Source organism: Macrosteles quadrilineatus, unplaced genomic scaffold (assembly GCF_028750875.1).
Source record: "Macrosteles quadrilineatus isolate MER2022 unplaced genomic scaffold, UCM_ALF_1.0 Scaffold_2__2_contigs__length_208266976, whole genome shotgun sequence".
NCBI classification, from domain to species: Eukaryota; Metazoa; Arthropoda; class Insecta; order Hemiptera; family Cicadellidae; genus Macrosteles; species Macrosteles quadrilineatus.
The window spans coordinates 22,242,256-22,257,996 of NW_026542595.1; the positions used below are offsets into that span (position 1 = coordinate 22,242,256).

The 15,741-nt window shown below is 37.3% G+C and overlaps 1 protein-coding gene across 1 annotated transcript in view; it reads right to left on the reverse strand.

The window, feature by feature from the left end:
- LOC128983996 (protein disks lost) overlaps positions 1–15,741 on the reverse strand; it is a 66,733-nt gene that overhangs the window by 35,943 nt on the left and 15,049 nt on the right. Inside the window, exons 8-11 of the mRNA XM_054403277.1 lie at positions 13,770–13,921; positions 12,867–13,167; positions 9,961–10,157; positions 426–617 (exon numbers count right to left, since the gene is read on the reverse strand). Coding sequence (XP_054259252.1) covers positions 426–617; positions 9,961–10,157; positions 12,867–13,167; positions 13,770–13,921 — 842 coding nt within the window. The remainder of the gene's footprint in view (positions 1–425; positions 618–9,960; positions 10,158–12,866; positions 13,168–13,769; positions 13,922–15,741) is intronic.

The following is a 15,741-nucleotide window of genomic DNA, read 5'->3' on the forward strand; positions in this document are numbered from 1 at the left end:
ACGTTTAAAAACCCGAATTTGTGCGATTTTTGTCAAGTTTTCTCCCAATGTCTAATGTTCATCACTTAATCATCAATGAAATAACGAACAGCTGTTCGGATCAAGATTATTTTTTCTAGCTGTCACTGATATGTTTACATTAAAGGTTGTTTACAAATATCGCAAACATTTCCGATCACATTTTCCCTGTGCGTAGAACGGGCACACAGCTAGTAATATAATAAACATAAAACAAATGATTTTGCTAGCCCGAATCCTATACTAACCATTAATATATGATTCGACAATTCCATTTAAGCAAAGTTAAATCATGTTAATTTACGGGCCAGCAACGTCATTTGTTTATTTTTATGATCTTCTCGGTTCTGTTCAAGTATTTGTGGTAACAACTAAAATGAAAAATAATAAAAAGTAAATTGCCCTACTTGTTTTTTGCTAGTCGACTTAAATTCTTCTTTACGCTGGTTGATTGCCTGTGAAAACTTGTCCTTTGCTGGTGCTATAACATGGCTACAGATGTGTTTGATACAGCAGGAGGATACTCGGTCTACTATCATCTCAACAGTTGAGCGGAAAGATGTGGACTGCCCATTGAGGAAACATTCTTCTAATTGCATCTGGGAAAATAATAACATAGTTAGAAAAGAACGCTGTATTACAAACATGAGCTGTGTTGATGTTAGAAAGCAATAATTGGTAGTGGCTCTATGGAATATGTTAACCTTATTTTTATCCCTTATACGTCAAATAATAATCACTAATAAAACAACATGTGTTTAATTGATATATAGCTTACATTTTAAAATGCTTAACTTCGAAACACGGTGTTATAGAAATACTGTAAGGTCCCAAATTGGACCTCGATTCAATTTTAAATTAGAGAGGGAAATGTTACCGGCAGTTTATGAGTTTGAGGGTATCGTTGATGGTACGCTTCAGAAGATTAAGGCGGTTTGCTTGCCCTCATTGACATGTGATGTCACTTTAGGCATTGAGATGATTAGTAAATTAAATTTGGTTTCGTACAACATCAAAGTAAATTATTTAAATGTCCTCGACCTCCAACAAAATTATGTAGAGTATAGGAAAGGGGCGTACAACTATGTAGCTGAAGCATTGTCGTATTGTTGCGTTTTCCAGTCGTGGGTTTAACTACTGACGACCTTGACGTGTCGGCTTGTCCCGTGGACATGAACACCCTGAGTCAGGTGGCGAAACAGCCCCATGACAGTGTTACAGAGTCCGTGGATAAATGGTATGACCGTCTTTTTGCAAAGGTAGCCAGAAATCCAGTTTCCAACAATAGATTCACTATTCAGGACAATAAGTTATATAAATTGTTTAGGCGGAAAGTGCCCTACAGCGAACCGAAGGAATGTGGGAAGCTTTGCGTTCGAGTAGAGGACCGAGAAAGGGTATTGGTTGGAACCCATGACTCCCTTACTGCCTGTCATTTCAGCTTTAAGAAAACAGTCAAACGAACTGGAGAGAGTTACTTCTGGCCAGGCTGGCGGAATGACGTCCGGGCTTATGTTAGAAGTTGTGCTACATGCCAAAGGTTTAAGGTCGAATAAACAAAGCTGGCCAGAGTTATGCATTTTCGCCCTCCCGGTGGGCCTTGGCACACGGTTTCGGCAGATCTTATGGGACCCCTACCGCACTCAAAAATGGGCAACATGTTTATAGCCTTCCAAGATCAGTATAGTAAGTGGACTGAAATGGTGCCACTTAGAAGTGCCACCGCCGTGCAAGTAGCCCAGAAATTTACGGAACTGGTCTTATTGCGACATGGGTCTCCTGAAGTGCTTATCGTAGAAATAGTGGCACTCAATTTGGTGCTCGCGTATTCCAGGAGCTTGCAAAGGACTGGGACATAACCTGTCAAAATACAGCCCCAAACAGTCCCCAGTCCAACTCTATTGAGAGGCACAATCAGGCAATTAAAACTTGAAACCCTAGTGGCGCAAAGTATTAAGAGTTCTCAGCAAACCTGGGACGAGAATTTGAAAGAAATCGTGTACGCTATGAATACGGCGGTGCACGAGTCTACCAAGTACACGCCTGCCATGTTGTGTTATGGTCGGGAGCTAAGGGTGCCTAAGGGGATCCGCGGTCCCTTATTTGAGGTTGCTAGTGACAGGGGTGAAATAACTCCTGTTGAATTACACCATGAGCGAAGGCAATGTTTTAGGGCTCTATACCGGACAGCAACAGCTGAGCATTTTGCAACTCAGAGAAACTTGCAAAACGCGTTTTCATCTCTAGCTACGTATAATAATCTGCGAAGCCGTACAATATGCGGTTGGCCAACAAGTCTTAAAACAGACTCACATTTTATCGTCTAAAGCTAATGCCGTGGCCACGAAATTGTCCCCAAAATATGAAGGACCATTTGTTATTATCCATAAAAAGGGTTACAACATGTATGGGGTTCAATTGTCTGGTTCCAGGAAAAAGCAAACTGCTCATGTTAAAGATTTAAAGGCACTCCAGGAGCGTCAGATTGGCGACTAACCTAAAAGTCAAAGTCAAAGATTTTTATTGTCTTTAAACACATGTGTGCAATTGACAAAGTCACAAGCATATAATGTATGTAAATAGCCTATTCTAAGTAAAAGGTACATTGAAAAATAGAATATTAATTTATAGATAAAAACAATAACAAAATATAAAAACACCAGGGAATGACATAACAAACAATTAATATAAAATCCAAACAATTATCCAATTTAAATTCTTAAAGTACTAATGTCACAAGCTAAAAATTCATCAACAGTATAAAAAATATGTTCTCTTAACCATATTTTAATCTTATTTTCAAACTGTTTTGAAGTTATATTCCACATGTTTTCTGGCAGTTTATTAAATAATTTAATTTTCATATAAACATGACTGTTTCTTGTTTTTTCCAACCGTACAGACATTAAGTTAAGAAGATAGTTTTTCCTCGTTTGATAGTCATGTATTTCTTTTCTAACAGACAATTTACAAATAGAATTCTTAACATCCATCAGGCAGCAATATATGTACAAATTTGGAAGAGTCATTATTTTAAGCTCTTTGAATAAAGGAACACATGACTCCCTATCTGAAACATTTGTAATGACTCTTACAGCTCTTTTTTGCCACTTAAAAGCCTCTAATGCACTACACGAGTTGCCCCATAAAGTTATGCCATACTTTAAGTGAGAATGAAAAAAAGCATAATAGGCAGTTATCAGCATGTTTTTGGTTACACAATCTTTCAACTTTCTAAGAAGGTGAATTACTCTAGACAGTTTTCTACACAACTGCTCGACATGAGTTTCCCAACTTAACCTACTATCAAGATAAATACCTAACAACTTAACAGGTTTCACATCTTTATAAATAGAAAAGTCCAAAGAAAAGATAATTTGTTCAGTCTTTTTTTCATTAACAATTAAAAGATTAGAATGAAACCATTCCATTGCTATTTCTAAGGCTTGGTTCTCAGTTCTTATTAGATCATCTAGGTGTTTTTTACTGTTAAGAAGTGTGGTATCATCTGCATATAACACTGTGGCACAAGGAATATTTGAAGCAAAATCGTTCACAGCAATAATAAATAAAAGAGGTCCAAGGACTGATCCCTGAGGCACACCCATTAATATTGTTCTAAAGCCAGACTTATCACTGCCCTGTACCACCATTTGTTCTCTACCACTCAAGTATGATTTAAATAAATTAAGTTCTTTACCTCTGATACCATAGTGAAACAGTTTGTCTAGCAGTAGCTCATGATTCATGCAATCAAAAGCTTTAGTAAGATCTATGAGTAAGGCAGATGATAACAGCTTATTTTCGAAGTTTTCTAACACTGTTTCTATCACATTCTCTACTGCTTTTACTGTATTTTTACCTTGCATGAAACCATACTGTTCCTCACAAAACAAATTATTAGTTACAAAAAATGTATCAAGTTGAGCCTTAATACAGGATTCAAAAACTTTACTTATTATAGGAACCAGAGATATTGGTCGGTAACTAGATGGGCTCAACTTTTCACCCTTTTTATAGACTGGTATCACTTTTGTTACTTTTAGTGCTTGCGGATATATACCCTGTTCCAAGATCATATTAAACAGTAAAGTCAACGGTGTCACTATCACCTGACATATTTCCTTTAGAACTCTATTTGATAAACCATAGTAATCTTCACTACATGATGAACTTAAGCTAGTAACAACTTTAGTCACATCTTTACCTTCAATTGTTCGCCAAACCAGATATTTATTCAAATCTTTTTTTCTTTCAAGGACAAAATTATTTACTAATTCTACTGCCTTGTCATGGGATTTATTCTTATCACTAACAACATTTATACTACCGGTACTTAAAATATTAACAAAATAGTCATTAAAAGTATCTGAATCAATTAATAAGTTTTCTTGCTTAGTGACATTACAATTTGACTCAGTTTTTATTAAAGCCCACGCAGCTTTACATTTATTTGAGGAATTTAAAATGTACTTTTCATTTGCAACTTTTTTGCAATAGTTAACTTTGTGTTTGTACCTTTTTTTTACATCTATATATTCTTGTTTGAAGATATTTTCATTTTCTGTGCCCAAGCTATTTTTATATCTATCATAAAAAGCATTTACATACACTTTAAAGCTCTTCAATTCTGGTGTATACCATTTTAAGTCAGGCTTTTTTCTAGTTTTCACCTTAACTTCCTTAACTCTACAGCATTCATTATATGAATTTGTCAACAATAAATTAAAATGATTGAAAGCTATATTTACATCTCTTATACTACATAACTGCGTCCAGTCAATTTGGGACAATTTACTTTTTAAATTGAAAAGTGCTTCAGGTGTCAGTTCTCTGACTTTCTTAGTCAAAACATTGTTAGGCATCACACTTTCCACAGAAATTTCTTTAAATTGAGCATATACCCCCGCATGATCCGATAAATGAGGTTCTATTACACAACAAATTGTTTACTTTCTATTAAAATTACTTACAATATTATCTATGCATTTCCCCCCCCTAGTCGGTTCCTCATTCAACCAATACATGTCAAAAGATCGCAATAAATTCAAAAATGATTCTCTTTCATGTGATTTTGACAAAATGTCTATATTAAAATCAGCTGAAATAATATGCTTCGACCCAGAAAATTTACCATATAAGTGTAACAAATACGATTCAAATAGATTAAAAAACATACTAATATTAGAATCAGGAGTTCTATACAAAGTGGAAACAACTACATTATCATTAGGTAACAAAATGGCAGTAACTTCAAAAATGCTGTCACAATAGAATTGTTTCACATCTATAGCTTGAACCTCAATCCCATGCTTTACAAAAATAACACTTCCACCCCCTCTATTCAGTGAGTTATCCCTAGCACAAATATTACCCAAGTTGTACCCAGCAGGCATATACAAACGGGATTCTTCTTCAAACAACCAGTGCTCATTTATCGTTAAAATATCACATCTTAAACTACTTAAAAAAACATCTATTAAATTTAACTTATTTCTCATTGACCGGACATTACAGTGATAAATACTAAAGTTTGTTGGTGAGAGTTCTATGGTTGACGGTCTAGTGTTGGTGGTGAGTCGTTTCCCAACAAAGACTCGGTGCCAGGTGGGAGAGGTTGTTCTTCATTTGGACTCGCTGGATGATTTTCCGTCTTCCTTGCCGTCACAGCCTCAGATATCTTTTCAGAGAGCCATTTTTTCCCTTGCTGGTTTAGGTGAAGACCCTGACGTGTGTGCGAATGTCTTCCAGCATTGCTCGCTTCCACCAAGATGACATTGCTGTATTTTTCACTAAGTTCTTTTAATCGCTGGTTAGTTTTTCTTACTTCTTTGTTAACACAAGACCAGTCCGGTAAGTCATACCTGTTAGGCAAATCCACTAACAATACTCTTGTCTGTTTAATCGTGTCCAGTGTCGAAGTAATGCCATCAATAACTTCATCTGCTTCGTTACTCGCAACATCATTAGTGCCACAGAGTAATACCAAGGCATCATCTTTGTTGAGACTAGCTTCCTCAATATTCCTCTTATCTAGTACCTGTTTTGTTCTTCCACCTGGTTTAACATAGCCTATTGCTTCATACTCATGTTGTGATTTGTTGATGTTCCAAGCTAAATCTCTGCCATGGCTATCGGCACAGATCAGCATTTTCTTAATTTTTGTTTCACACTTATCAGTTTGTACATTATGTATTGCAGCAATTGTGACCTCAGGCGTTTCCTCCTCATCAATACTTAAAACTTCAAAACGGTTTTGTATAAAAGTGGGTTTCATGTTTTTAGTCTGTTTATCAGAATTTACCCTAGACGAGTTATTTCCCTTAACAGCCATAGCAAAGGATTTATTTTTATTTTTTTCAGAGCTCCATCTACTGTTTGTTTTATCCCCAGAAACAGGGGTGCTGTATGTAAGAGGGCGGCTATGTTGCAGATCCACTGCATTGGATCTCAAAGCTCGCAGTCTGTTAGAGTCGTTTTTAGTTTCATCACTTAATAGTTCTATCTTTCTTTCTAGCATTATTATAGTTTCCTCTTTTTTTAATAACATAGTTTCAAGCTGAGTGTTATGGCTCTTTAGCTGTTTTACTATTTTGTTAGCCTCGCTTAAATCCTCATTTAGTGTTTTAATGATCGCATTCTGTACCTATAAATAATTCTACACAGTTGACTAATCATAGATCGTCCCAATAGTTAAATTTTCCTTTCACTAGTATTTAGTTTGCTGTACATAGTTGGTGGATAGCATAGTTTTATCACTATTTCATATAAAATTGATTAATTTCTCTTGCTTGCAGGTTCCGCTTTTGCTTTGTAGTGTTTCGCTTGTGCACAGTATCATAATTCCCCCATTCTTGCTTCACGCCATACCCTGCGCATCTTAGCATGGCTACCTTAAGGCCTATAATAAAAATTGGTAGTGTTGAGCTGGTTGCGCTGTACAATAAGGATTGTATTGATCGACTGGTAATTAACGCCTACTTAAGGCTCCTAGAGCGCCAAAGTAGGTATTATCGTGAAGTGCCCTCAGCCTGGGCTTTTGACACTGAGTACTTTGGAGACTGGGCAAAGGGTGGCATCCGAGCTACCAGGAGACGCGTGAGTGAAGTTGCCTTGTGTACGAACTGTTGTTATTCCCGGTACAACTTCTGGAGGTTAGTGAGGTTAGGCACTGGGCCTTGGTGGTGGTGAACACTCGGGCCAAATTGTTGCAGGCCTACAACTCGGTCCACTTGCGCAGGGCTCCCCAAATGAAAAGTGTTTTGAATTACCTAGAGAAGGTGGCATTGATTCAAAGGGTGGAGTTTAACCCCGGGGAGTGGTCCCTCTTTGAAACACCAGACGAGGCCCCGCGAAGGCCTGATAGATCTTCGTGTGGGATTTTTTGTGTGCGATGGCGGAAAAGCTATCTAATAATTCGGGGATCATTACAGACTTGACCAACATCCCGTGCGAATGGCGAAAGAAAATCGCCCGAGCCCTTAGGAGAGGGCGATAAAAAGATTAGAACTTCACCCTTCTTGATGTCAATCGGGCAGACGAGCACAGATGACGGTATGCAGGTTTTTCCATGCCAAGCCCCTCCTATTATCGATAGCCACTAGAGAAGGACGGCAAATAAGGGACGATTTAATGGAGGATCAAGTCAGTTTCCGGGGCTACAACTCATTTAGGGTAGCGCCCGTTTTTATTGACCTTTGACCTGTCTGTAAAGGAAGAGGAAGGTTGAGTATTTTGGCGGATGATGACAATCTTGAGATCGGAGCTTCCGAAGACGTGTCGTTAACCAGACCATTGCGGAGGGAGGTGCGTAACATTCACCTGAGACAAGAGGAACTTGTTGGAACTGATCGGGGGGTTAATTGGCCTTAATTTGGGCGATGATGATGACCAATGATTTACTGAGTGAATGATAAAATTGAATGTTCTGAGCCCAGCCAATTAACAAATTAAATTGAACCCTGGACACACACAACTGGTAGCAGATCCGAGGCTTATAAGGTATAGATTTGACCCCCTCGGAAGGGCAGCCAAAAGCTGGCTACAAATAGATACATGAAACAGAAACTTGAAAAAAGCAGTTTTAATGTATTTTTGTTATTTTTACTTATCACCACAAATATTTTATAAAATAACACTTTTATAATTATTTGCAAATCTACATGAATTAGGCTTTCCAATGACCCATTAGAATTTCCAATCCAAAATCGGTCCAGTAGAAGTCTAGATTTAGTTGTACAAAGTTTAAAAAAAATATCCCTAACTCAGTATTTTCTCATCTATATAATTAATACGCTACATGAAACTTTGTCGGTTGAACTCCTCCGTAATTTCTTAACCGATTTATTCATTTACGTCTCATTGGAAAGAGCGTGTCGCGTAGATTTGCAAACCGGCCTTACATTTTTGAAAAAGTCCCTTGGGCTCTGCATCAGTGGCTTTGAAAGTTCCCATGTTATCCTTATGAAGAACATAATTGTTTGCATTTTGATCAGCTGTATAATTTAATTGCTGTTATTTATTTTTCAATTCAATGAAACACATTGTTGAGTACATTTATTTACTATTTGAGTTTGTGTAAACATAACCCCCAAGACGGATCGTGTTAGTATGGTTGTATCTTAAATTTGTGCATTTATCGTTCTTTTGTGTAGCTATAATTTGTTTATTTGTTGTTTTTTTCTTTTAAATGCCTCCGACGCGATGACAACGAAACATAGACAGGAGGCGTAATCGTGATAACGACCGCAGCTACAGAACAGTGGCGCATAGTAGGCTTAACTCATCACAATCAGCACCTGACCCTGGACAATCTCAACTATTAGGTTACAAATGCGCCCTACCACTATCCCAAAACAACTTTTCGTTCTCAATTGGCCCTCTATCAATGACCTGTGTTGCCTGTACAGCGAGGTATTTTGAGAATGAGAAAACCGGCCGGAATGCTTTAGGTTTATCAATAACGAAGATAAACATGGACAACCTTATATGACTATAAGTCAGGAAATATTTGTAGAAAACATTAAAAAGCAATACCAGGTTATGAAATATGATACAATATTTACAGGAAATGTTGATTACTGTTATATACATCGTGAGTATCTACGTGAGTTACACACCGGTAATCTTGGAGTTGACTCTTTTGAACTCACTGTAAATATAACTGTTATTTGTTTTGAAACAACTCCTGTAATACTTTGCAATTGCTCGAATTCGAGCAACATGTACACTAGTTACTATAAATTTGGAAGTTTGCTTAGCTTTTTTGCAAATAACTTTTAAATGGTGAGGAAATCGACCAAAGTGGAAGGTGATATTCTGAAAGAGAATAAAATGTCCTACAACAAATTGATACCATGCACTTCTTGGAAATACTCAAAAAAGGCAGCCAAAAGTCGCACCCAAATAAAAAGTGTGAAAACACAGTTTTCATTGTATTTTTTATTGAAAACGTGTTTTTTTTTTAATTTTTCACCATTAATCATAACAAAAACAAACTTTCATAATTATTTGCAAATCTACAGGAATCATGCTTTCCAACGACCCATCAATTAATAAAATCGGTCCAGTAGAACTCCACCTAGTCCTATAGAACAATACCTAGCCTAATAGGGAAGTTTGCTAAAAACTGTAAAAAATCTTTTAAAAAGTAGACATATTGCTGGCTAAGACTAAATATTGTCTGGGTAGCCGCTCAGTAGTTATAGTGTTTGTCTCCAAATCTGAAGGACATTGGTTTGATTCAAAGCAAGATCATTACCAGACCCAGATACCATTGTCATTGGGCTATAAATTAGGATTAATAATTCTATCTAATAAAAGATGGACGTTATGTAGTAACAAGACCAGGGATTGGATCGTTCCCTTACAAAAAATCAATTAAAAAATGCCAATGGGGTGGATATAAACACAAAAAATGACTTAAGCTACTAGAAGTTTGACCTCAAGTGTTTGTTGTTGAGATGCCTGGGAGGAAGCAGTAGAAGGTGGTAGTTGTGTAGACACTGGTGTGATGTGCCTCACTGAGCCTTGCCTGGGACCTGAGCTAGAGACTTGTAACTGACGCAGACAGTTCAGGTATGGACACACCTCATACAGCAAAGCTTGGTCTACTACATCTAGAGACTCACCACCTTCAACTGACAAACATACACAAGAGTATTATATAATCAGTCTTTTGTTGAATATTTACTTAAGCACTTTATAAACATGGCCCGGACTGGCTAGGTCTTCAAACCGGGATCGTGGAAGGCCCCCGGCTCGTGTTCAAATTACAAAAAAATGTTGTTGCTTGTTAGAAGTTATCATATGTTCTTAGTAACATTTTGTTTACATTTTCCAAAATATAGAACCATGTCCAACAACTGTTTGTATGATGCTGTTTATACACAAGCTTTATAAAACCTACTGTACTGTAAGTTGAGTTACTTTGTTGTAGTGTAACACATCGTCTGCGCGGTGACTTGTGTTGTGGTTAGCAGACAGCGACAAAGTGATGCTCTATCATATCAGCTGATTACTCATCATAAAGACGGCGCAAAAAGACAGGAAAAGAAGAAAAAGATACTGGAAGCTTTCCGGTAGGGATGTGCCGATTTTCAATGCCACCGATTCTGGAACATTTGTATGGGTATCGAGAATAGAGTCAATGCCAATACCGATACCTGGAATTAGATAAGAATAATTTGAAAACGAAAACCAATAGACAAAATTCGACCATAGAATTTGGAATTTTTTAAAACATTACCGCATCTAAAATAAAAAGCAACAACATAAAGGTCAGCTACGTATATCCTTGCCTTAACACACGAAACAAGGCTAGCCAAAATAGTGGGAAAAAAACTCATTTATAAGAACTTAATAAAAAAATAATCCCCCGGTAGAGGGCCCTTTCACAGTATATATAGCTGAGGGCCCCAAATGGTCCCAGTCTAGGCCTGTTATAAACTATGAGAGTATGGTAGTTATTGTATCATACTCTCACATATTCATGTTATTATGTCTGGGTTAGGAGTTCAACTTCTTTCAGTTTTGATTGAATAGTACATATTCCATTATTAAGTAGCTTATGTTAATTTAGTCGTAACTTCATCCAAGTAAACAGGTATTGCGTTTAGAGATTTGTTTTAGGATCAGATTTTTGGGGCCAGTGGTTCGTTAATATGTAGATACGCAAAATAAGTAGCAAATATGAATGACTAGCAGAGTACCCGTCCTTCGTACGGGGTTGGCATATAAGTATAAAATGCTTAATGCAGTTATACTCGAGCTTTGCATTTCGAATGGGGGAGGACACAGTTTGATAAAATTTGCTTCTTTATATTTACGGTATACTATAGTATTACACATTTATCATAGCTATAATGTTCTACCACTTCACCTAAACAATAAAGAAATATAAATCTTTAAAAATCCGAGAAATATCACAAATTTTCATGAAATTAATAACATAAACATAACTGTAAACAATCCTGATTTCACAGTTCTCTTTGCGTATCACAGTTTTTTGTTGCTGCTTAGTTCAAATTAGTTGTTTTCATAAATGCAAAAAAATGTTAGTGCTGCACCCTGTTGGTAAATCTTGTAACTTTTTCATTCTTTTGCATATCATAGAACCAACTTTTTTTCTTGGAACAGCTGACTAAATTCATTAATTCCCTTTAAATATGAATACGCATAAGGTTAACATGGGGAACTGCAGAGCCACTGGGGCGGAGCCCGAACGGATTTTTGAGATAAGAATATGCCTATATGTTAACCGGGAATGTGAGGCATCATCATCCCAAATTTCAGCTCAATCCGTCCAGTAGTTAATGCGTGATTGAACTTCAAACAAACAAACTAACACACAAACTTTCACATTTATAATATTAGTAAGATAATTGTTTGAATTTTTTTTTTTAACTTTCAAGATTGAAGCAATTGAATTTAATTTGATATATTGTTTACAAATTTAATTTGCCTAACAAATTTAATACAGACAATGGTAAATAAAAGTTTTAAAAAGTTACTGTTTAAACGTCTTTCTCTAAAAACACCCATTATGTACAAAACTAATTAGCCTATTCTCACCAAATTCTGTATCAAGCGAGGGGGTAAAACTCCGGGGGTAGAAATCCCCTGTTTAGTACATTTTAAGCTAAACTTGTGATGGGGTTAAAAGTCCGGGAATAAAATCCTAACCTGTACACCCTAGGTTTAATAATTTGGTTTGTCCTGATTAAATTTTCAACTGTGAAAAGTTAAGTTTAATTCCATCTTTAATTTATTCAACTCATGTTGTGCAACTCAAACTGTACAATCAACTGTTAAAAATATAGTTCCTGTTCCTGTTTTATTGTATGTTATAAAGTTCGTTTCAGCTGTTATTATTCCTTGTTAGATATTTATTTGTTTGTTGAATGTTTAATCTGAAAGTATATACTCATGTTAAATAATTTTAAAAATATTCCTTGCATTTACACTTGTTCTTATTTTTGAATTTAATTTATTTTTCTAAAGTTTCTGTACAGTAATAGTTCACACTGACTCAGGATCAAGATAAAGATGGAAAAGACAATAGTATTATAAGAAACGCTGCGGACAAGCCTTTTTTAAGGCTTATGCAGTTTTGTATTTTATAAATTCATTGTATATGTACTGTACCAAGTAATAAATAAATAAAAATAAATAAATAAATAAAAGTTTGTGGATGAAATTTTATCCCCTAGGCTGTGATGTTAGTTTTGCTAAGGGGGTAAAATTCCAAGGGGGATAAAATTCTACTACCCTTTCTAAACAACCTCAAAAAAATAACAAATTAAAAGTAAAACATACATTAAGATTAAGGGAAATTTATGATTACTTACAGTCAACATTTTGAGTATTTGACATCAAAGATGAGAAGACATGTTGGGGAAACGATGACGTGTCAAAAAGCCAACCAAGCAAGCACCGCAGAAAGAAGTTGGACATGGAAGACAAGTAGGGTAGTGGTAGAACCTTGTATACTGAGACCAGCAACTGTAGCAGAGGTCGGTAGCTGGCTAGGTAGGGTACGACAGGGTCCATCATACCTAGGTAGGCCACGACCCAAGGCACTGTAACCACCAGGCGGTTGGTGGTCAGAGCTTTGTGTAGTAGGGGTAACAGATTGACTGGAGGAACAACCTGAACATAAACCAACATAAGGTCTAGGGGAGGAATATTTGTAATGTTGCTGATAGTGGATATCCAGGGCACCCTCTTCTTTTCAAGAATATTTTAAGGAGGATAGTATTTTAAGAGGTAATGCAGAAATTTTATATATAAATTTAAAGTAACAAAACCAAATTAATAGGAGTTTATTGGGTGACGCCCTTTCAAAACCAACTTAATGGATAACATTTTTGGTAAGCTTTAATATTCTTCATGAAAACTTTGGCGGAGTTTAGACTTAGTTAGACACCCTACTCCACTGAATTGGCTGGTGAACATTGCATATTTTGATTAAATTTAGAATAAAAAATATAACATAAAAACACTAATACTAAGAAGATAAAATGTCTGCAATATGCTAATTGGAATTACAAAAAGTAGATACCTGACCATTTCCAATCCACTTTCCTTACTGTGGTCCTAAAACTATTTTGAAGCGAATTAAATCAAAATGTTTCATCTTCATCAAAATTTTTTTATAGTTTAAAACTCTGAATACTGTACAAGACTTCTAATTATTGCTCTTTTTATGAATACAAATCGTTCATTGAGTAGGTATTTGAAGACTAACTCACCTGTTCTCTGACCATTATCTGAGCCTGCAGGACGTCGGGTGCTAGAGGGGTGTTTGACTTGTAAGGCAAGAAGGTGACAAAACCCAGGATCTTGGCTATCAAACAGCTGCTTCTGACCCAAGCTTGTACATGTGACTTGCTTTCTTCCTCAGCTGAAAAGTGAAAACAAGTTTAAGAAACTAAGTCAGTCAACATATTTGATCATTACCGGTAAGGCCTCGTTCACACGTATCGACTTTCCGCCGTGCGCCGTGTACGGCACGACGTCGTGTTTATTCAATAGCATTGCTGTACATGCAACCGTTCACACGTATCGACCACGGCGGCCGTGGACATCACGACCTTCTTCAAACGACGACGCGGCGTCGCGCCGTACTCTACCTCTTGAACACTACTCTTATAGATGCGTTCACACAGGTCGACGCGGGGCCGTCCCGACTCGGTCTAGCGCATGCCCAGACATTGTTTATTTCAGTGTCTTCCTGGATTCGAGAGGTGTAGTACATCCATCACAAAAGGCGGAATCTTCCACTTCCAGTGAAGTCATGCCTTAAGATGGGCGATCGGTGAGCGGCAAGCGGCAACCTGAGCGGCACGTAAGCGGCGGTGGTGGCTATGACACAAGCGGCACTTTTATAATGCTCATGAAATTTCCCCAGTTTTTTGAGTCAGTTTAGTCGAAAATGGTAAACTATGCTTACCTGCAAGACGTATTGTAACTATTGTTGCTATCTGACAATTGTTTGTCTTTAAAGAAAAACTTAGTTTTTAGAACAACCTTAACCCTAACTTTGTTCCATACTTTTATGGTCACTGAAGTGTTTTAAAACTTCCGTGCTGGTCATTCCACAAAGATTCCCTGGACTGTACCTCACGTATCGACCTGTTTCGCATGTTTGCTGCTGTTTCTCTGTCATTTTAGGCCTAACTGAAGCATGAGGTGATGCGGCGAGCGGCGTTTTCGCGAAAATCGTTTTTGACTTGGAACCATGATTAGGTTCCACCGCTCGCCAATTGGTGGCCAACCTTTAACAAATTAGCACGCAACTAAATGAGACCCGATGTCCAAGGTTTTTCTCAAACTGACTCATACAGCGGACAAACAGGGGACATTTGATGAGCGTTATAAATGTGCGGCTTGTATCGTAGCCACCACCACCGCTTACGTACCGCTAAGGTTGCCGCTCGCCGCTCGCCACTCGCCACTCGAATCGTATCCGAGGCCTAAGTGTTCTGTTTCTTTAAATAAGCCTCCTTGCACTTTTACTAACAGTTCATCAAATGAAGCAACTGACATTCGAAAAACAGATGACAGACTGAAGAAATGTGGCAAGAGGTCATTTTCGCACGGCCCAAGTCGTGTTGTTCACGGTGCGAGTCGTGTGCTCCACGGCGCGGTTCAGGAATGCACGGCACACGGTGAAAAGTCGATACGTGTGAACGAGGCCTAATTGTTGTCTCTGAAACCACATTTCATATTTTAATTGAAATGGAATGAAATTAAATGAAAATCCTTCTTTATTGAAGCAAACTTAGGACCTCATGGTCATTTCTTATAGTTAACCTCTTTATTGAAGCACTAATGATTTTAAATTCAATTCTTTTAAGTAATCTGCATTTACAAAAATCAAACGATGTTGGTTGTGGAAATATCAACCAGATGAAAATATCTACATGAAATCATAGAAAAAAAGAATTAAATATAGACTAACAGCAGGGCTGCGGTTAGCATATGTTCTGGCTTCAACCGCTGGGAGTGCCATGTAGTTACGGCGCACACCGCTGCAGTGTCTGCTGGTAGCTTTTGGCCAAAATCCGACGATGACAGAGTATCGAACACCGAGCACGCTCTAGCGGCACATAGCGGAACCTTCCTTTGACAGTTTATATTGTATTCTATTAGTCTATGATGAAAGGTTTTATATCAGCACACCGTACCCTTCTGATTATGGTGGCCTACCTTTTTGACAAG